Raw genomic sequence first — 19864 nt, 5'->3', positions numbered from 1 at the left:
GCTCCGTCAGTCTCCTCATCCAACCCCACGGTACAGCCTCAGGAGTGGAAGTAGAGACAGAGGCTAGCACTGCACGGAGCTGCTGCTGTAGCTTTGCTGCCTTCTGCGCCGTGCCCACACTGCTGCCTTGTGCCTTGCCCCAGCGCCAGCCTCTCTCTCGCCTCCTTTTACCGGGGCAGATGCTGGAGCAGTTTCTGGGAGGCACGGGCTGGGAGAGGGGCAGGACACCAAAGCAGCTCTCATTTAGCTGTGCCCAGATCGCCATGGAGCTGCCTGTTTAACAGTGCCAAGTTTTGCTCTGCTTTAGGCTGTTTGTTCAGAGCCCTGCACGCTGAGCTGCTGGGGCAGCAGGGAGAAGAAAGAGTTGTTGTTGTTGTTTAGAGGACACCTACCGGGTCATTAACTCCTCGGGGAGCAGAGGGATGCTTACAGACCTGCATGCAGTACTTCAGAGTATACCACAGGTCAGGAGGAGGCTGTTAGCTACCACTGCTGCAGCAATTTGTTGGTGTTCAGATTTTGGGCCTTGAGGACATTTTTAAATACAAAACCCCTGCAGTTTAGGAAAACCAAATCAAATCTGTCTTCTGTTTTCTGTTGTTTTGGCTTGGTCTTTACTTACCTGGGGAGTTGCCTTCTTGTTTTTAACTGGGGACTCTGTTGAAAGTAATCTGCACAAACAACATAGGCACCAACCAGGGGAGAAAGAGTTTCCTCTGGGAGGTTTTAGCTTAGGAAGTGCAGTTTTTCAGACGGACAGGGGTACAGAGTGTCAGGTAAGGAACTCTCCCCGTTATTTTTAGTCTGTTGAGATTGATTGTTTCAGGGTTCTGATGTCTGCTGTTTGAGCTCCTTTGGATAGAGTGCACTACTCAACTTGCTCTGAGTTTCCATCCGCTTCTCTTGACTGGGATTCAGGTAGCTGTGACAAATAGTCATCCACCTCTCCCTCTGAAGATAGAACACAGCCAAATGTGGTGGGTTAATGGTTAAGTATAATTAGTGCTCTAATTGAAGCTCTGCTTGTGGCTATTTGTATGCAAAGCAGTTTTGAGACAGCCTTCAGAGAAGCTTTTGAACCGGAATAGCCTGGTGTCAAAACGCTGGAGCCTTCTCTTACCCTGGTTTCCTCTGCTTTGCAGGCGCTTGAATACTTTGAACAAATGTGCAGTGATGAAGCTAGAAATTAGCCCCCACAGGAAAAGGGTAAGTGCCTCTAACCTCTTCTGTTACAGCCTTGTATGTTACTGAAAATGAGGAAGACCCTCCAGCAGAGTGCTGAGCTGCAGTCTAGGAGAACACCCGAGAAGAATCTGGCAAGGACACACAGTCAGGACTCCGCTTACCTTTCATTTTGCATTCTCAGTGAGTGAAAACTGCAGGGCTTGCCTGAGGGTGAAGGTTATTCCCCAAGCAAGCTCTTGCCCGGGGTGCTGCTCCCAGTCTGAAAGGCACTGGTCTGCTCTGCCTGCCAGTGAGGTCGCTCATGCTGTAGTGGTGCCTGCCCCTGGGCAGGATTGTAAAGAGCAGCCTTTGTGGAGGGCATCCTGACCAGCTGTGGTGAGCTGACCCGAGTGTTAGGGTGTCATCACTGGCATCACCTTCACAGCTTTGGTTCTTTGCCACCACATTAGGATTGTGTTGTTGGGAGGCAGACAGGCTCAGTTAGGCTGTGCAAAGGAGAGCCAATGCTTTGCAGGGCTGCCCACTCTGTTCCCTTGCTTTTTAACTGCAAGGCTGAAAAAGAAAGCAGCATATTTACTGAGTGCTTTTCAGAAGGCTTACACGTCTCCAGGGAGCTCAGCAGCAGTGGAAGCTGTGTCCTGAATCTTCAGGATCCCTGTGGAGCACGGAGAAATAAAGGAGCACCTACTCTAATTTCCATAGGGTAGCACCAACAGAAAGCTGAGTTGTGGGGTTTGCTAGTAAGGTACCACTCAACAGTGGTCTTGAAACGCTGTGTGTGTCCTAGGAGGGATCAGGAGCTGCTGCTGTCCCCTGGGATATGACAACTGCAGATAAAGATGACCGAGCTAAGGCAATACTATGCTGCCCTGCCCTTAAGAAGAATGCATACAAATGCTCTGAGATTGTTTACCAGGAATTAATCCCCTCTGTCCCTGTCTGTTTGTGGTATGTTGGAAAGAGCATCCGAGCTCCAGAAGATAACACTCTGAGGCAGCAGATGGAGGAACTCTTTAACAGTAAGGCTAGAGAGCTGGATTGCCATTTATGACCAGCAGAAGATTTCTCCTCCTTGTTCCTGGCCCTTGTTAGCTCTGAAATGCTCAGGATTGCTGTTAGAGGCCAGCCCAGACCCTGCTTCCTCTCCAAACCCCGGATCTTCCAGAGGCTGGACGTTACCTTTTGTTTCAGTCCTTCCTGATTTCATTCACCACCCATGTTCTGGCAGATGGATTTGGATCCTCTTCCCTTCTGGTGTTGACTTCATTCAAGTCAATGCTTAGCCTTCAGAACATTCTAACACAGGGAAAAATTGTGCTGACAGAAATCTGTTCCCTTCTGCTTGCATTTACATCTTTGCAAGGGCTCATTTGTTTTGTTTGTTTTCAGTCAAACCACATTCACTACCAAACCTTCATTACTATCCACTGGCAGCCTCAGATCACTTTTTCTCTCCTGAGAAGTTCCAATTGGCAAGCAGTCCCTTGAGGTTTTCATCTGAGCCATGAGCAGAAGTAGTCTGTGGGAGCTGGGAAACAAAGAAAGTGATGCTTGCTCTGTGCCTCCTGTGTGCTTGGTTGTAAAACATAAATCAGGGGTTTCACAGAGTTGCCTGAGCTGATGAAATGTGCTACCAAAAACCCCCAAACCTCAGCAGCAACAAACCAAACACCAAAACCCTAGGAGAGGGTCAGCTAAAAGATGCATAGAGAGCATACTTGAAATGGTACTAATTTTCTTGTTCTTCTGGGAGCCCATGGCTGTGTTCCTGGCACACAAACAGTTACAGCTTGGGGCAGGCCCTGTCTGTTTGTTTTCAAAATACAGCAATCTAAACAGCTGAAGTGCAACTCAGTCAGTGCTTCCTACTCAGCACCAGAGCTGGCTTGGGGGTTTGCTGGTGGTGCAGCAGAGCCTCTTCGCTGGGTTCACTCTTCCAACACGACATTTCCCACGTGCTTGGACAACCAAAGATGTCACCCCCAGGATCCTCCCCTTTCTGTGTTTGTATGAGAAGATTGCAAGTGTGGTACACTTAATTGTGCCCCCAGGCATTACTCATACCTCAAACATCATCGGTGGAGATGTTATTTACCCCTTACCTACGTGCAGTACGGCCAGGGAGCTCTTGCTGCTTGCTATCTGTGAGTGTTAAAGCTTGCCTCAAGCGAGGCCCAGGTAGAAACTGCCCAGGACATTCTTCAGATGTTAGCTGCTAGCCTGTGGGAGGAAGAGTGGACCAGGGCAGAGCCTGGAGGCATCACACTCATGCGGTGCAAGAGCTCCTCTTGCTATCTCATTAGTCAGAGCGAGGAGACCCCCCCTGACGTCCCAAAGGGGTGAGGAATGAAGCTGCTATAACTCAGTGCATGAGAAACATCTCCTCATGGCTCAGAGGAGTATAAATGCACAGCCACTATCAACAGAGTGCAACTTTGGAGAGACTCCAGAGGGACCCCAGCCCCTCACTGACTCCACTTTAAAATTTTATGCATGCCAGGAATTTCCATAGATCTGAGGGCTCTCCACTGTGACCAATTAATTAAAAGCCTATGGATAGGAGAGGGCAGTTTCCAGCAGCTTGTGTTGTTTGTTTCTCTTGGTGAAGGTTGTATCTTTTGTGTTCAAAATCTGTTAAACCACGTTGCCTGCCCCGCCTTATCTTGTCCTGTGATGGCTTTTGTGGCCTAATCTTGCTCTCCCTGCAGCAGGAGAGTGCTTTCCCTTCAGATGCAGCGAGAGCAAGGCCACGCTAAAGCAGTGAGCATTGTATTTAAATGCAGCCCCCTGTGCCGTCAGGGCAGCTCACCAGCGGTGTCTCAACCTCCTCCTTTGTTGCAGAGTGAAGATTCAGATGAAGATGAACCTTGTGCAATAAGTGGCAAATGGACTTTTCAGAGGGACAGCAAGAGGTGGTCAAGGCTTGAAGAGTTCGACGTGTTCCCTCCGAAGCAGGACTCGAACGCCCCCTCCCCAGAGGCTCCTCCACTCAGCAGCGCAGCAAGCAGCGAGAGCGTGCTGACAGACCTCAGCGAGCGCCAGGAGGTGGCCTCCATCCTGAGCATCAGCAGCACCAGCAGCCACCAGCCCACCCTGCAGAGCGAGGCGTCCACCACCAGGACAAACTCGGTGGTGAGCGTCTGCTCCTCGAGCAACTTGGCAGCCAACGATGACTCCTTCGGCAGCCTGCCCTCGCCCCGGGAGCTGAACAGCTTCAGCTTCGGCACCAAACCCAGCGAGAAGAACGCCAAGTCCAAAACCAAGAGCCTGCTCAAGAGGATGGAGAGCCTGAAGATCAAGAGCTCTCACCACAGCAAGAGCAAAGCCCCTTCGAAGCTCGGCCTCATCATCAGCGGGCCCATCCTGCAGGAGAGCGTGGACCAGGACAAGCTGAAGCGGCTGAACTGCGTGGAGATCTCGGCGCTGAACGGCAGCCACATCAGCCTGCCCCTGGTGCGCAAGAGGAGCGTCTCCAACTCCACCCAGACCAGCAGCAGCAGCAGCCAGTCCGAGACCAGCAGCGCGGTCAGCACGCCCAGCCCCGTCACGCGCACCCGCAGCCTGGGCGCGCACAGCAAGAGGGTGGGCATGTACCTGGAGGGCTTCGACCCCTTCAACCAGGCCACCTTCGGCGACGTGCTGGAGCAGAACTTCCGCAACCGCGGCGGCTTTGCGGAGGACGCCGTCTTCCTCATCCCCGAGGACCACAAGCCCGGCACCTTCCCCAAGGCGCTGGCCAACGGCGGCTTCGGCCCCTCGGAGGGCGGCAGCTCCGTGAACTGGAGGACGGGCAGCTTCCACGGGCACGGCCACCTCAGCCTGCGCAGGGAGAACGGCGCGGACGGCTCCAAGGAGCTGGGCGTGGGCGGGCGGCGCAACTCCTCCAGCTCGGTCGGCAGCCGCCTCAGCATCTACGACAACGTGCCCGGCTCCATCCTCTACTCCAGCACCAGCGACCTGGCCGACCTGGAGAACGAGGACATCTTCCCCGAGCTGGACGACATCCTCTACCACGTCAAGGGCATGCAGAGGATAGTGAACCAGTGGTCCGAGAAGTTCTCCGACGAAGGCGACTCCGACTCGGCGCTCGACTCTGTCTCCCCCTGCCCTTCCTCCCCAAAGCAGATCCACCTGGATGTGGACAACGATCGGATGACCCCCAGCGACCTGGACAGCACGGGGAATTCTCTGAACGAGACAGAGGAGCCTGCAGGGACGCAGGACAGGAGGGACTCTGGGGTGGGTGCATCCCTGACGCGGTCCAGCAGGTGAGATCACCGGCGGCAGGACTCGGGGTGGCCCCAGCAAGCTCCGCTCCAGCCCAAGTGGCTCTGTAGTAGCCTCACTATAGGTGCAGTAGAAGCTGTGGCCATTCAAGCACACTCCTGCTGTTCCCATCACTTCCCAAGGCAGCCACAGGCAAGGGCAGTGGAATCACAGAATTGTCAGGGTTGGAAGGGACCTCAAGGATCAGCCAGTCCCAAACCCCTGCCATGGGCAGGGACACCTCACACTACAGCAGGCTGCTCACAGCCACATCCAGCCTGGCTGCAAAAACCTCCAGGGATGAGGCTGCCACCACCTCCCTGGGCAACCTGTGCCAGTCTCTCACCACCCTCATGAGGAAGAACTTCTTCCTGACATCCAATCTGAATCTCCCCTCCTCTAGCTTGGATCCATTTCCCCTAGTCCTGTCACTACCCAACACCCAAAAAGTCCCTCCCCAGCTTTCTTGTAGCCCCCTTCAGATCCTGGAAGGCCACAATTAGGAGTCCTGGGAGCCTTCTCTTCTCCAGACTGAACAACCCCAACTCCCTCAGTCTGTCCTTATAGCAGAGCAGCTCCAGCCCTCTGCTCATCCTTGTGGCCCTTCTCTGGACACCTTCCAGCACCTCCAGATCCTTCCTGGAACAGAGGCTCCAGAACTGGACCCAGAGCTCCATGTTTGGTCTCAGCAGAGTGGAGCAGAGGGGGAGAATCCCCTCCCTGGCCCTGCTGGCCACACTTCTCTTGTTGCAGCCCAGGCTCTGCTTGGCTCCCGGGGCTGCAAGTGGACACTGGGGGCTCATGTTGAGCTTCTCCTCCAGCAGCACCCCCAAGTACTTGTGGAAGACTACAGGACAAGGGATTCCCACTCTTGGTAGCTGTGTTTGTGTGCTCAGCCTGAGGTGCTGCTGAGAAACAGCTGAGTCAGCAAGGCAGCATCAGGAGCAGTGTTGAGGCCGCTGTAAGAGATGATAATTCTTCAGACTGCAGTGGTGTGTGGGAGGGAGAAGAACCTCAAGTGGGATTATTCATTTTTGAAGCTGGCTAGGAGAAGAGTGGCAGTGAGCTCTGGTTTGTGTCAGCGTGCAGGAAAAGCTTTGCCTCTCAGCCTCTCATAGACAGCTCCACTTGGCAGGGCAGGCTGGTCCTTGAGAGCAGGCAAGGGCATTGCCTCCGCAGGGAAGATGAGGCTTGTTTGCTTCCCCTTGATTGCTGTAGCACAGAGCGGGTCTGGGGGACATCCAGTGGCCTCCCAGAGTTGTATCATGGGATGAATGACTGTTTTGTATTGTGAGGAGGGCAAGGAGTTGAAGAGAAGAGAAGGCTCCAAGGAGTCCTAACTGTGGCCTTCCAGTATCTGAAGGGGGCTACAAGAAAGCTGGGGAGGGACTTTCTGGGTGTTGGATAGTGACAGGACTAGGGGAAACGGAGCCAAGCTAGAGGAGGGGAGATTCAGTCTGGATGTGAGGAGGAAGTTCTTCCCCATGAGGGTGGTGAGAGCCTGGCACAGGTTGCCCAGGGAGGTGGTGGCAGCCTAATCCCTGGAGGTGTTTGCAGCCAGGCTGGATGTGGCTGTGAGCAACCTGCTGTAGTGTGAGGTGTCCCTGGCCACAGCAGTGGGGTTGGAACTGTGTGACCCTTGAGGTTCCTTCCAACCCTGGCAATTCTATCATAGTATCAGTCAGGGTTGGAAGGGACCACAAGGATCATCTAGTTCCAGTCCCCCTGCCATGGGCAGGGACACCCCACACTAGATCAGGCTGGCCAATTCTGTGATTCTGTGAATTCTTTCTGGTCTTGTTTCCCTTTGTCCTTCTTTAAGGCTGGTGCAAATCACTCAGGGCAGGCACCCAGAGCTGCTTGTATAAACTTGATGGCACTCCAGGAAGCGCTTGGGGCCCCTTGGATGTGTGTCACGATTTGGGGACCCTTTTTCTCAATGGACCTTTCTGATTCCCACTGCCTTAATAATGGAAGGGTTTCAGAGGAAGGCTGCTGAAGCCCTCGCAGGGTGTCTGCTAGGGCCGGAGGCTGTGGTTGGCACCAAGCTGTGCCCAGGTGCATTCAGAGTGCACATTGCCATCTGAGGCACTTGCATGTGCTGCATCACAGTAGGTGAGGCAGGGAAGGTGCAGCTTCTGCCTGTGCAGTCTCAGAGGCCATTTCCTTGCAGAGCTGTTTCAGTGACCTGTCTTGTCTCTGTCCCCCACCCTGTCTGCAGGCACAAGCTGAGGTGGCACAGCTTCCAGAGCTCTCACCGGCCCAGCCTCAGCTCGGCGTCGCTGCAGATCAGCTGCCAGTCGGTGGCACAGATGAACCTGCTGCAGAAGTACTCCCTGCTGAAGCTGACGGCCCTGCTGGAGAAGTACACCCCTTCCAACAAGCACGGCTTCAGCTGGTAAGGGCATGCCTGCCTGCAGCAGCAGGGCAGCTCTGCTCCTCCCAACAGCTCCTGCAAAGGTGCAGCGACTCCCTTCAGCTCTCTGTCCCGGTTTGCACTTCGTCCTGCAGCCTGTGCTGACAGAGCTTGGTGGCCTCCTAAGGCAGGGCTGAAACCTTTGTGTAAGGGTAATCTTACCAGGCCTGAGAAATGTGTTGATAGGGCAGGTGAGGGGACAAAAGCAGTGAAGGACAGGCAGCTGTCTGAGCAGGGAGATGTGCACCGTCTGAGCAAAAAAAGGACTGGTTGGTGATTGAAGCAGCTGTGGAGCAGTGGCACAAACCTCCACACATCTTAGCAGGCTTGCTTTCCTTAAGTTGCTCTGAAGTGTTTGCATTGGTTTCCCTGTATGATTATGTAGTTAAATAGTGACAGCTCCCTTTGATCCCAGTGTCACACCAGCCAAAACCTCTCTGCCTTCTGTGGAGGGCTATCAATCCACTTAGCTTGCAAGAAAGACGGAGGCAAGGGGCAGAAAAGTTGAGAGGCTGCTGGCACTTTTTATAGGCAGCAGTTTCTGCTGTGGCCAGGTGTTTGTAGGCCAGCTGAAGGGGTTTTGTCAGGAGAAAGAGACAGAAAGCTCTTCTATTATTTCATCTGCAGCCCAACCTGGGTAACCTTCAGGATGCACAAGATGCAATAAAACTTTTCTTTGCCCCACCACAGGCCAGCCTCCTCCCTTCCCCAGGAGTCACAGAGAGTATTTAGCTCCAGCATCAAAGTGCCTGCTGTTCAAAGGCTGTTATTATGTCAGCCTTTCTAAATACAGCAGTTGTTTGTTCTGAAAGACAGAAATAAGCATGGAGCAGTTAGCCCTGCGTGCTTCAGATTCTGGCTGGAGCTCGCAGAGTGTTTGCTCGCATTCCTCGGGCACGGCTGCTGACAAAGAGGCATTATTCACACACCTAGCAATAATGCCCTCCACCAGCTGCATGGCAATGCAGACTGCTGCTGCTTTGCTGTGGAACACATCAGGCAGCTGTCAGGCTGGGGCACTGCCTGGCTAGCTGGGCTGGGTACTGAAGTGTGGAGCAGATCTCCCTGTGTGCCATTCGTGGCAGCGCAGGATGGGAGCTTCTCTCCCTCCGTAGGAAAATGAGCTCAGTGTGGCCGCCTTCTCCCCACCTCTCTTTATGAAGGCAATACTCTGGGGGACCTGGGGGTAAATCATTCTTTGGTATTTAGTAACTTCTTTCCTTGGAGTCATGAGCAGATGGAAAGGCTGCTTGTTGAAACTGGAGTGAGAGGTGGGGGTAACGACAGCCACTGGCCCCACAAGGAAGGGAGTCCCTCCAAGGGGTTGTTTATAGAGCCGAAGTTTTTAGCTGACAAACTCAAATGTATTACATCAGTTTCCTGCTGTTCTGCACACTGGTGGGTGGTGGACCCAGTCTGAGGACTCTGCAGAACAAGGAGCTGCCATACAAAAGCTCATTGTTCACATGTCCATCTTGCCCAAACCCAAAGGAGCAGCCTCATGAGGGGTCACTGACCGCAGCAGCATTGTGACTCTGCTGCAATCCAATCTGGCCCCTGCAGCTCTACCCTCTCGCTTTTGTCCCACTAATATTAACAGAGTAGCACTTCTGGGCAGCACACTGCCCCAGTGTCAAGCCTCTCCATCAGAGGAGCTGTTTTCTGTACTCCTCCCCCTTTCCCAGCCCTGATTTATACTGGCACTGCTGTTCAGACTGCTGAAGTGCTTCCCTTCTTTTCACTGGATTATTGGAAGTGCAGAAGACAAATGGTCACCAGAAGTTTAGTTTGGGTTTGGTTTTTTTTTCATCCCCTGTGCTTAAATAGGGCAGTACCAAAATTTATGAAGAGGATAAAGGTGCCAGACTACAAAGACAGGAACGTGTTTGGAGTTCCACTGCAAGTGAACGTGCAGCGCAGTGGCCAGCCCCTGCCACAGAGCATCCAGCAGGCCATGCGCTACCTCCGCAGCCACTGCCTGGACCAGGTGGGTCTTGCTGTGCCCTCATCAACCTGCCTGCAGCATCCACAGCCCAGCCTTGCATCCCAGCTGCCTGCAAGCACCCAAACCTTTCCATCCCAGCTGCCTGCAAGCACCCAAACCTTTCCATCCCAGCTGCCTGCAAGCACCCAAACCTTTCCATCCCAGCTGCCTGCAAGCACCCAAACCTTTCCATCCCAGCTGCCTGCAGCACCCAAACCTTTCCATCCCAGCTGCCTGCAAGCACCCAAACCTTTCCATCCCAGCTGCCTGCAAGCACCCAAACCTTTCCATCCCAGCTGCCTGCAAGCACCCAAACCTTTCCATCCCAGCTGCCTGCAGCACCCAAATCTTTCCATCCCAGCTGCCTGCAAGCACCCAAACCTTTCCATCCCAGCTGCCTGCAGCACCCAAACCTTTCCATCCCAGCTGCCTGCAGCACCCAAACCTTTCCATCCCAGCTGCCTGCAGCACCCAAACCTTTCCATCCCGGCTGCCTGCAGTACCCAAACCTTTCCATCCTGGCTGCCTGCAGCACCCAAACCTTTCCATCCCAGCTGCCTGCAGCACCCACAGCCCAGGCTTGCAGTAAGTGTTCCTGGTTCTGGGTCACACTAAAAAAGACAAAGCCAAACCAGGCCAAAATGGGTAATGAGTGCAGGGAAAGCTTTGGAAGCCATGGATGAGAAGCTGAAGAGCACGCAGATTCCCTGGGCTCCATGTAACCCCTTTGCTTTTCCCTGTGTGTCCAGGTTGGGCTGTTCAGGAAGTCTGGAGTCAAGTCCAGGATCCAGGCTCTGCGGCAGATGAACGAGAGCTGCACAGACAGTGTCTGCTACGAGGGGCAGTCTGCCTACGACGTGGCTGACATGCTGAAGCAGTTCTTCCGTGACCTCCCGGAGCCTCTCATGACCAACAAACTCTCTGAGACCTTCTTACAGATTTACCAATGTAAGTGGGGACTTTCTATGGCTGCTGGCAAGTGTGCAGCAAGGATGGAGCTGTCTCCTGTGCTTCTCTGGGCACCACACGTGCTGCGTGTGTTAGTCCTGGACTTTCTCCAGCAGCTGTGCTCATAGGCTGCCTCCTCAGGGCTGGATTTGTTGTGTTCTGGTTTTGTGACATTCAGAGTGCAAGTTCTCTTCATTTAACCTTTCTCTGTTGGTTTGGGAACAAAACCAAATCCTCCATCACCTGCTGTAAAGTTTCCTCCATCATAAGAAGGACACAGAGCTGCTGGAGAGGGTCCAGAGAAGGCCACAAAGATGCTCCAAGGGTTGGAGCAGCTCTGCTGTGAGCACAGGCTGAGGGAGCTGGGGGTGTTCAGCCTGCAGAAGAGAAGACTCTGGGGGGACCTCAGAGCTGCCTGCCAGGACCTGAAGGGATCCTGCAGGAAGGCTGCAGAGGGACTTCTCCTCAGGCTGTCTGCAGACAGGCCCAGGGGGAATGGTTTGAAGCTGAGGCAGAGCAGGGTTAGAGTGGAGCTGAGGAAGAAGTTGTTCAGCAGGAGGCTGCTGAGACTCTGGCCCAGGCTGCCCAGGGAGGCTGTGGTGGCCTCCTGCCTGGGGATGCTGAAGGCCAGGCTGGATGAGGCCCTGAGCAGCTGAGTGTAGCTGAGAGGTGTCCCTGGGCACGGTGTGGAGGTTGGGGGAGCTGAGCTCTGAGCTCCCTTCCAGCCTGAATGTCCTTCTTGTGATGGGGACACCAGAACCGGACACAGTGCTTGAGTATTGTACTGCAAACAGCAGCCTCTTGGAGCCCTTGCTGTATTTTGTGCCTTCCTTTGATGATGGTTACAGAAAGGCTACAGGAGCTCCCTTCAGCACTCTGCAGGTGATGGTTCAAAGGCAAAGCAGACACCGTCCTGCAGTGCACGCTGGGGCTTGCTCTGTGCATTCTCAAGAAGCTTTATGGAAAAAGTTAATCAGACTCTCCACTTCCTTACACCCTGGACAGCCACTCTCTGTGGCTTAGTGGCAGGAAAAGTTCAGCAGAGCCCTGCAGAAGTGTCTATTCATTTCCTTTCACAGACAGTAGGTCTGAGGAGGAGTTTCCAGAAGTGGTGGGGTTATCTACCTCTGTGCAGTGTCATCATCTACCTCTGTGCAGAGCAAAGAGCCCCAAAGCAGCTGCAGTCTTGGCTTCCATGCAAGGAACATCTTCCTTTGCTTTGCTGCTCTGCAGCAGGCTGTGCCCATGGCTTGGCTGTGCTTTGAGCTGATTGAGAGTGTGGAAAGCAGTGGAGCTTTGCTGAGAGTCACTTCCTAACCTCACCTGCTGCCTTACAAAGTTGCTGAAGCCCAAGGCCAGCACCAGTCTTTGTTGGCCCCATGTGTGCCATGAGCCATGCCCTGAGCTGCGGTGCTAGTGGAGCTGTAAATGCTGCAGCACTCAGGCTCTGATGTTTTGTTCAGAGCTGGCTTGTTGGAAATCCCTTTAGAAGCAGCAGGTCTGATCTGGGTTATTTCATTCTTCGTCCCCTTCAAGTTTGGAGGCGAGAGCCTTGCCTGAAGACACAGGTCCGGCTCTTCCAGGGGCTGTTTGTTGCTGGTGTCCAAGGAGCTGTTGGATGGTATGGGGCTGCACAGCATCGACTCTCTTTTTCCACTGCTCAGCAAAGTAAGCCTCTGTGTTTGGTAAAGCACTTTCTGGCTGCTTGCTGACTTCACTGTTGAGCAGATCTGCTGGCCAACATTAGCTCACCTCTTCTAGAACGTGTCCATGTGCTGAATTTCTTTGAAAGCCAAAGAATTTTGAAGCGGGCTGGACCGGAGCTTGCGTGCTCGGTGCCTGACTGCAGGCTCCTGTCGTTTTAGTGCATCTGCAGGAGCATGGAGCTGGTGAAATGGAATCTAAAATTAACTCTGGCCTAGGCACAGCTTCTCCTTGCTTGCATTTCTCCTGAGGCAGGAAATAGCTGAGGGTAGGTTGAAGCCAGTGGGTTAAAACACAAAATTCCTTGGTGTTTCCTCGGAATGGCACGCATCCTGGAGGAAATCTCTTCAGCCTCCAGTCAAGTATTTGAAGCTGGAGTTTGCTTTGGGCTGGATTCATGCTGTGTGTGTGGAAAATCAATGGGCTGATGAGAGCACTGCTAATACCCTGCAGATGTGCCAAAGGATCAGCGTCTCCAGGCTATCAAGGCTGCCATTATGCTTCTGCCCGACGAGAACAGGGAGGTCCTTCAGATTCTCCTCTATTTCCTGAGTGATGTCACAGCTGCAGTGAAGGAGAACCAGATGACACCAACGAACCTGGCTGTCTGCTTAGCACCTTCCCTCTTCCACCTAAACACTCTCAAAAGGGAGAATTCTTCCCCAAGGTAGGTCTGTGGGGAGCAGGGCTCCTCGCTGCTGCTCTGGTACCACAGCTGTGGCAATGTGAAACAGGCACAGGCTAGGACTGACCCTACCAGTAGTGATCACCTCACGGGGTACTGGATGTAGACAGCTGTGGGATCCTACCTTTTGTTAGACCTAGTAGCAGCCTGTCAGTACCTGAAGGGGGCCTGCAGGAAGCGGGGGGAGACTGTTTGCAAAGGCCTGCAGGGACAGGATGAGGGCCAATGGCTTCAAACTACAGAGTAACAGATTTAGATTGGGTGTTATTATGAGGGCGGTGGAACACTGCAACAGGTTGCCCAGGGAGGTGGTTGAGGCCTCATCCCTGGAGATACTCATAGTGAAGCTCGATGAGCCCCTGGGCAGCCTGGTCTGCTGGTGACTGCAGGGAGGTTGGCCTGGATGAGCTTTGGAGATCTCTTCAATGATTCTATGATTTGCTAACATATCAGCAAGTTCATAAGGAGCAATAAACTGGTGGGGGGAGGGTGTCCAAAGAGTGTGGAGAGAGCAGCAAGAGGGCTCTGTGCCAGCGTGCCAAGCGCTGCTCTGCATCAGCAGCAGGCTTGGGAATCCTACTGTTGTTAGCAAGCATCTCTGTGCATTAACTAACTGGGGGGGTGTGTGTGTGCTCTTTCCCCCTCTGAAGGGTGATGCAAAGAAAGCCAAGCCTGGGAAAACCTGACCAGAAAGACCTGAATGAAAACCTGGCTGCAACCCAGGGACTGGCTCACATGATCGCCGAGTGCAAGAAGCTCTTCCAGGTAAAGCAGCCATGTGCAAAGCTGGTGGCTGGAATATTGTCCAGCAGGCCTTGGATGTGCCTGTTGCAATAAAGCTTCATGCATCATGAATAGCTTTTTTAAGCCTTTGCATCTTGCTCTGGGTGCCTACATGAAGAGGAAGCGGTGCCAGAAGAAAAGAGAAGTTGCTTTGTTGGCACTGGCACTCAAAAGGCATGAGGCACTTGTGAGGTTTGGGGCTGCATCTGAAGTATGTTTTCAAGCTTTTATTGTGCAGCCATGAGGGTCTGTGAACTTCAGCTCTAATTACAAAGCAAGAAGTTATTTCCAGGAATTTCAGTGCTTGGTTTATACTTCAGTTCCCAGGAGTTAGCAGCACTAGGCCACAAAAGCATTCTGGAACGTGCCAGTGTGAAGCCATGGGCTGGAGGGTGTGCAGGAGCTAAAGCAGGCTCCCTTAGGGCCTGGGACAGAAAGCCAGACAGACCTTGGGCCCTGCTTTTCCTCACTGTCATCCAGTCCTTTTAGAACCCTCAGCTGAAGACATGCCTGCCTCTCTTCATGTGGCTGACAGCTGAGCCCTCCTCCCTTCAGCCTGCAGGATGAACTGCAGTGTGGGAATGGGTCTGAGCCGTGCAGCAGAGGGCAGCTCACAGCAAACACAAAGAACCTCCCGAGGGAGTCCTTTGTGTCAGAGCAGAACCCCGGCTACAGCCTGGCACTGCCCCCAGAAACCTGCTGGAGTGGTCTTTCTGTGGCTGCCAGGCTGCTGGCTCTGTGATGTGGGGAGAGCTACCCGTGGCTGATTTCCCCTTTGTCACCCCTCAGATCCCCGAAGAGATGAGCCGGGGCCGGAACTCGTACATGGAGCAGGACCTGCGGCCCCTCAGCCTGGAGGAGCTGCGCGGCGGCAGCAGCGCCGCAGAGCCCTCCGACTACCACTGCTACCTGCAGGACTGCGTGGACGACCTGCTGAAGGAGATGAAGGACAAGTTTAAAGGCTGGGTCAGCTGCTCCACCTCTGAGCAGGCAGAGCTGGCCTACAAGAAGGTATGGAGCCCAGCACCCACACCGCAGCCCTGGGCTTCAGCTCAGCTTTAACATCAGCAGGCTCCTGGCAAGGGATGCTGGGGAAGGTTCAGTGCAGACCTTCACTGTGCTGGGAGATGTCAGGAGAAAACCCTTCACCTTCTGATGCAGTTGCAGGCTGACTAGCAGCAGCCTGCCTTTGAGCAGTGCTCAGCTGACAGGCACTGAGCTGTGGTGTTCTGTGCAGGAATGTTTCTGTGCTGCATCTGCACAGCTTCAGCCGCATGCAAAGCCTCCAAGCGCTGCCACTGTGCAGGCAGTAGGGAAGGCAGCTTCTTGCTCTTGTAGAGCTCAGAACTGGCACAAAGGTGTTTCAGTGAGTTTTAAAATGTCAAGAAAACAAACTTGGGAAGTTGGGCTGTTCTCCTGTAGTATCCCAATCCAAGAGTGACCTAGGCTGGAGAAGGTAGCTGTCACTTAAAAATCATTTGGAAACCAGCATGCAGCTGCCTTTGGCTGCTCAGGAAACAGCCCTGGTCTGAGCTTCCAACAAGCTTAGCACAACACATACATACAAACAGTGTGCATTGAATCTGCTGTACTTAGCCAACATCAAAACAGAAGGTGTCCACAAGAGTCAACCTGAGGCCCCTGTGCTGCTCTTCCCCAGGTCTGTGAGGGTCCCCCGCTCCGGCTGTGGAAAACCACCGTTGAGATCCCAGCTCTGCCGGAGGATGTTCTGAACCGGCTGCTGAAAGAGCAGCACCTCTGGGATGAGGATCTCATAGATTCAAAAGTGATCGAGCCTCTGGACAGCCAGACAGATATATACCAGTATGTGCAGAACAGCATGGCCCCTCAGCCCGCCAGGGACTTCGTTGTCTTAAGGTAAGGCAGCTCTGCGTGGTGGTGCTTACCCCCTGCAGGCGCAGCATCCCCTGCCTGCGCCCTGCAGACCTCTGCTGCTGCATAACTGCAACTCTGTGACTTGCTGTTTGTTACAGAGTGGGCCTTTTTCTTTTTTCCTTAGAACATGGAGGACAAACTTCCCCAAAGGAGCCTGTGTGCTCCTAGCAACCTCGGTGGAGCACGAGCGGGCGGCGGTGGCAGGCGTCAGAGCCAACGTGCTGCTGTCGCGGTACCTGATCGAGCCCTGCGGGTCAGGAAAGTCCAAGCTCACCTACATGTGCAGAATTGATTTAAGGTGTGCATTCCCACCTTGCCCTCCTGTGCTGGTAACTCTTCTTGTGCAGTTCCCATGCACTGAGTGCACAGTTCAGGCAGTTCAACAGCTTAGCCAGTAGTACACACCTGTCAGAGGCTTGCACATGCTCACGTCACAGGAAAGTGGCTTCAGCATAGAATCATCACAGAATGGCTCAGGCTGGAAGGGAGCTCAGAGCTCAGCTCCTCCAACCTCCCCACCATGCCCAGGGACACCTCTCAACTGCACTCACCTGAGCTGCTCAAGGCCTCATCCAGCCTGGCCTTCAGCACCCCCAGGCAGGAGGCAGCCACAGCCTCCCTGGGCAGCCTGGGCCAGAGTCTCAGCAGCCTCCTGCTGAACAACTTCTTCCTCAGCTCCACTCTAACCCTGCCCTGCCCCAGCTTCAAACCATTCCCCCTTGGCCTGTCTGCAGCCACCCTGAGGAGAAGTCCCTCTGCAGCCTTCCTGCAGGATCCCTTCAGCTATTGTCAGGAAGTTCTGAGGTCCCCCTAGAGCCTTCTCTTCTGCAGGCTGAACACCCCCAGCTCCCTCAGCCTGTGCTCACAGCAGAGCTGCTCCAGCCCTTGGCTCATGTTTGTGGCCCTGCTGCGGTTGGTTGCATTAGAAGCCTCTAGTATCTGCTACCTCATAGCACTTGGTATATAATCCCACCCCTTCCTCTGTCAGGTGTGTTTGGATGAAAGGACAACATTAAAATGAATGTAAGTTAGTGAAAGAGGACCAAGTTCTCACAGAACTACCATGGGTAGATTCGGGTTTAAGTGAGGCTTAGGGCTGAGCTGGGCAACAAGGAGTGCCAAGGAGCTCCCCTGGCTGGGCATTTAGGCAGCTGGCTGTGTGTGTGATTTGCACTAAGAGAATGCATGCAGAGTTCCTGGCACCTAGCTCACCATTGCCTTTTCTCCACACACCAGGGGCCACATGCCAGACTGGTACACCAAGTCTTTTGGACACTTATGTGCCTCTGAAGTGGTTAAGATACGAGACTCCTTCAGTCATCAGAGTCCTGAGGGCAAGGAGGTGAAATCCAGGTGACTACTGAAGAGGAACAGCCAGGAGCTCCACACCTCAGCCACGCAGACATTCCCCAGAGCTGAGGCTCCTCCGCTGCAGCCCAGGCTGCTGAACCACCTGCAGGCCACGGCGTGGAGGGAGGACAGCAGGAGAGAGAGCCTGGCTGTGAGCACTGCTGTGGGACTCTGGCCACGCCATCCACTTGGAAGCTGCTCCCTGTCTGTGTAAGGTCTATAGTGTAGACCTTGACTGGAATCTGTAGGAGAACTGTGCAACAAGCAAAACAATGTCTAGTGCCTGTTAGCTGGCTTGAACAGATGGTTTGAATTGCTTCTGAGAAGCAAAGTCTATACTGCAGACTGTAGTGTGCAAGGTGGTGAAGGCTCCTCCCGGCCACGGGGGATCCCCGGCTCCGCCGGGCTGTAGCACGGCGAGGGACTGGTGTATCCACTGGAGTAGTTGGTACTCCTCAGTGTGTTCTCACTGAGGGCAGCAGAGAAAGGTTTGCACAGAGATTCAGGTGTGAGTGTGTGTGTTCATGGGTGAAAGGGTAGCAGAAATGGAACTTGAAACGTGTCTGGTACACTGATAGGCAACCAGGGTGGGTTGCAGCATGCTGGGTGCAGTTCAGCCCAGAATGGGACTGCCCTGTGGACCAGGAGTAGCCATCCTTCCCCCACTGCCTTTTCCTCAGCTCTGCCCTTGTTAAAACCCCTCAGCAGATGTTACAAGAGGCTTGCTCTGCTTGCTGCCCACTCCTTAGCCAGATGATCTCGTAGGAGTGCTTAGCAGTTGTGTAGCAATGTAAGCGATGCACTTGTGAGCAGTGCAGCAGCTTAGCCATGAACTGTCCCTGCATCAGTGAAGAGAGCCACTGCTGGCAGCTCTTCACCTGCCACCAGGGGCTGCTGCTTGCCTCCCACCTGCACACCCTCTACGTGTCTGAAGGAGCTTTCAGACATTTTACACCAACAGCTCAAGGGAAGATTCAGCACTGGAGCTGTGCTGCTGAGGGGTGGCAGAGCTCCTGCAGCAGCAGGTGGGGTGAGGTAGCTGAGAAGAGCCTCAGCACCTCTCTGCCTTGCTCCCTCCTGTTTCTGTTTGCCTACAAGCTGCACGTTAACAGGAACAGAAGCTGGATGGGAGCAACTTGGAGAGCTCTGGTTTGGGGTGGAGGTGGGGAGGGAGGGTGTGTTGTGTTTTAAACCCCATGGGCTATCCAGCCCCCTGGTGTGAGCTGTAGGAAGTCTTGAGGTCCTCTGGAAGGTGTCTTTCTGCAGGCTTCACTGTAGAGGTAAAGCTTTGCTCCCAGGGTGCAGTACTGAGTGCTAAATGTACTTGGTGGCTAGGGTATGAATGAGTTGCAAGATGGAATTGTGACTGAGAGAGACTTTGTTACCATTGTCAGTATTATTTTAAGCTTTCTATGAAGATTTTTGTGTTTTTTATTCTGGCAAATAATGTAGTACTTAACAGGGAGAGAGTTCCTCCTGGGTAGGGAACCTGTGTATATTGCCTTCCCAAGCCCACACCTTGGACTCTGTAAAGTTGTGTTGTACATAGCATCCCCTTGTAAACATGCATACAGCCCCCAGTGTACTGTCCAACCTAGGTAAAGCATGGCAGAGACTATTTAAAATGTATTTATACCTCAGCTTTTCTCTTTGGGTTTTTGTACCTCAGCAGCTCTGGTGTTTTCTATCGTGCCTGTGCCGGCCGGGCCCCCGGGCCGCAGCAGGGAGGGGAGGGGAAGGGTTAGCTGGCTGGAGATGTCTGTACAGAATATACTCAGTAAGTGCACTATTAAAGGGTTACAGTTGGAGAGGCAGAATGCTCTGGCCTTTGTTCTGCATTCTTCCCTCCACTCTGCTGCGAGGAGGAGGCGGCCTGAAGGAACTGGAGCTGCTTAGCCTCGAGAAAAGGCGATTCGGGGGAGGCCTTCTGGCTCCCTACAGCTCCCTGGAAGGAGGCTGGAGCCAGGTAGGGGTTGGGCTCCTCTTGCTGGTCACACAGCCTCCAGCTGCACCAGAGGAGGTTTAGTTATGGACAGTAGAAGAAACTTCCTCACTACAAGGGCTCTCAACCACTGGCACAGGTGGTTGAATCCCTACGCTTGGAGGTGTTTAAAAGCCACAGAGATGGGATACTGAGGGCCATGGATTAGCAGCAGGCTTGGTACAGTTAGAGAATGGTTGGACTGGGTGAGCTTAAAGGCCTTCTCCAAGCAAAGCAGTTCTATGATGCTTACCACAGTTGTTCTCCACTGCCAACTGCCACCTCTGCCCTGGCCAGCCCAGTGTGTGCAGCAAGTAAAGGCAGGCACCAAAGGAATCCCAACCTTTCTGCAAGAGACACCTTCCTGCTGGCAGCCAGCTGCACACACTGACCCCAGCAGCTTCAGGCTTGGGAGAGAAAGAAAGCTCTGTCTTGTGGAAAAGGGCTCTGGAGTTGAACAGGGAGCAGAACAAATGCCTGCTTGCTAGGCAAGTGTGCAGTGCTGGGAACATTCACCACTGCCCTGCTTTCTACATGAGGGCAGGATGAGCTCTGGAGTCATAGGGTGAGGTGGGGAGTCCCAGGGGGAGTGAGCCCTGGAGTCATAGGATGCAATGTGGAGTTACTCACAGGAGGAGCTGTGGAGTCATAGTCTTGCTTTAAACT

General features: G+C 53.7%; 1 protein-coding gene across 2 annotated transcripts in view; it reads left to right on the top strand.

Annotated features, from left to right (window-relative positions):
• Positions 1-18164, top strand: part of DLC1 (DLC1 Rho GTPase activating protein) — a 101925-nt gene extending 83761 nt beyond the window's left edge. Inside the window, exons 4-14 of one of the 2 annotated variants that reach the window (XM_009902731.2) lie at positions 1143-1206; positions 4027-5453; positions 7673-7849; positions 9695-9854; positions 10601-10799; positions 12957-13170; positions 13839-13953; positions 14761-14982; positions 15632-15849; positions 15992-16165; positions 17104-18164. In XM_009902731.2, coding sequence (XP_009901033.2) covers positions 1143-1206; positions 4027-5453; positions 7673-7849; positions 9695-9854; positions 10601-10799; positions 12957-13170; positions 13839-13953; positions 14761-14982; positions 15632-15849; positions 15992-16165; positions 17104-17224 — 3091 coding nt within the window. In that variant the 3' untranslated portion in view covers positions 17225-18164. Of the gene's footprint in view, positions 1-1142; positions 1207-4026; positions 5454-7672; positions 7850-9694; positions 9855-10600; positions 11163-12956; positions 13171-13838; positions 13954-14760; positions 14983-15631; positions 15850-15991; positions 16166-17103 lie in introns of those variants that run through there. The other variant, XM_054163202.1, reaches the window with a different exon arrangement.
• Positions 18165-19864: the final 1700 nt, after the last annotated feature.

Source organism: Dryobates pubescens, chromosome 1 (genome assembly GCF_014839835.1).
Source record: "Dryobates pubescens isolate bDryPub1 chromosome 1, bDryPub1.pri, whole genome shotgun sequence".
Classification (NCBI taxonomy): Eukaryota; Metazoa; Chordata; class Aves; order Piciformes; family Picidae; genus Dryobates; species Dryobates pubescens.
The sequence above is the reverse complement of the archived record's forward strand: the minus strand, read 5'-3'. Positions and strand labels throughout refer to the sequence as shown.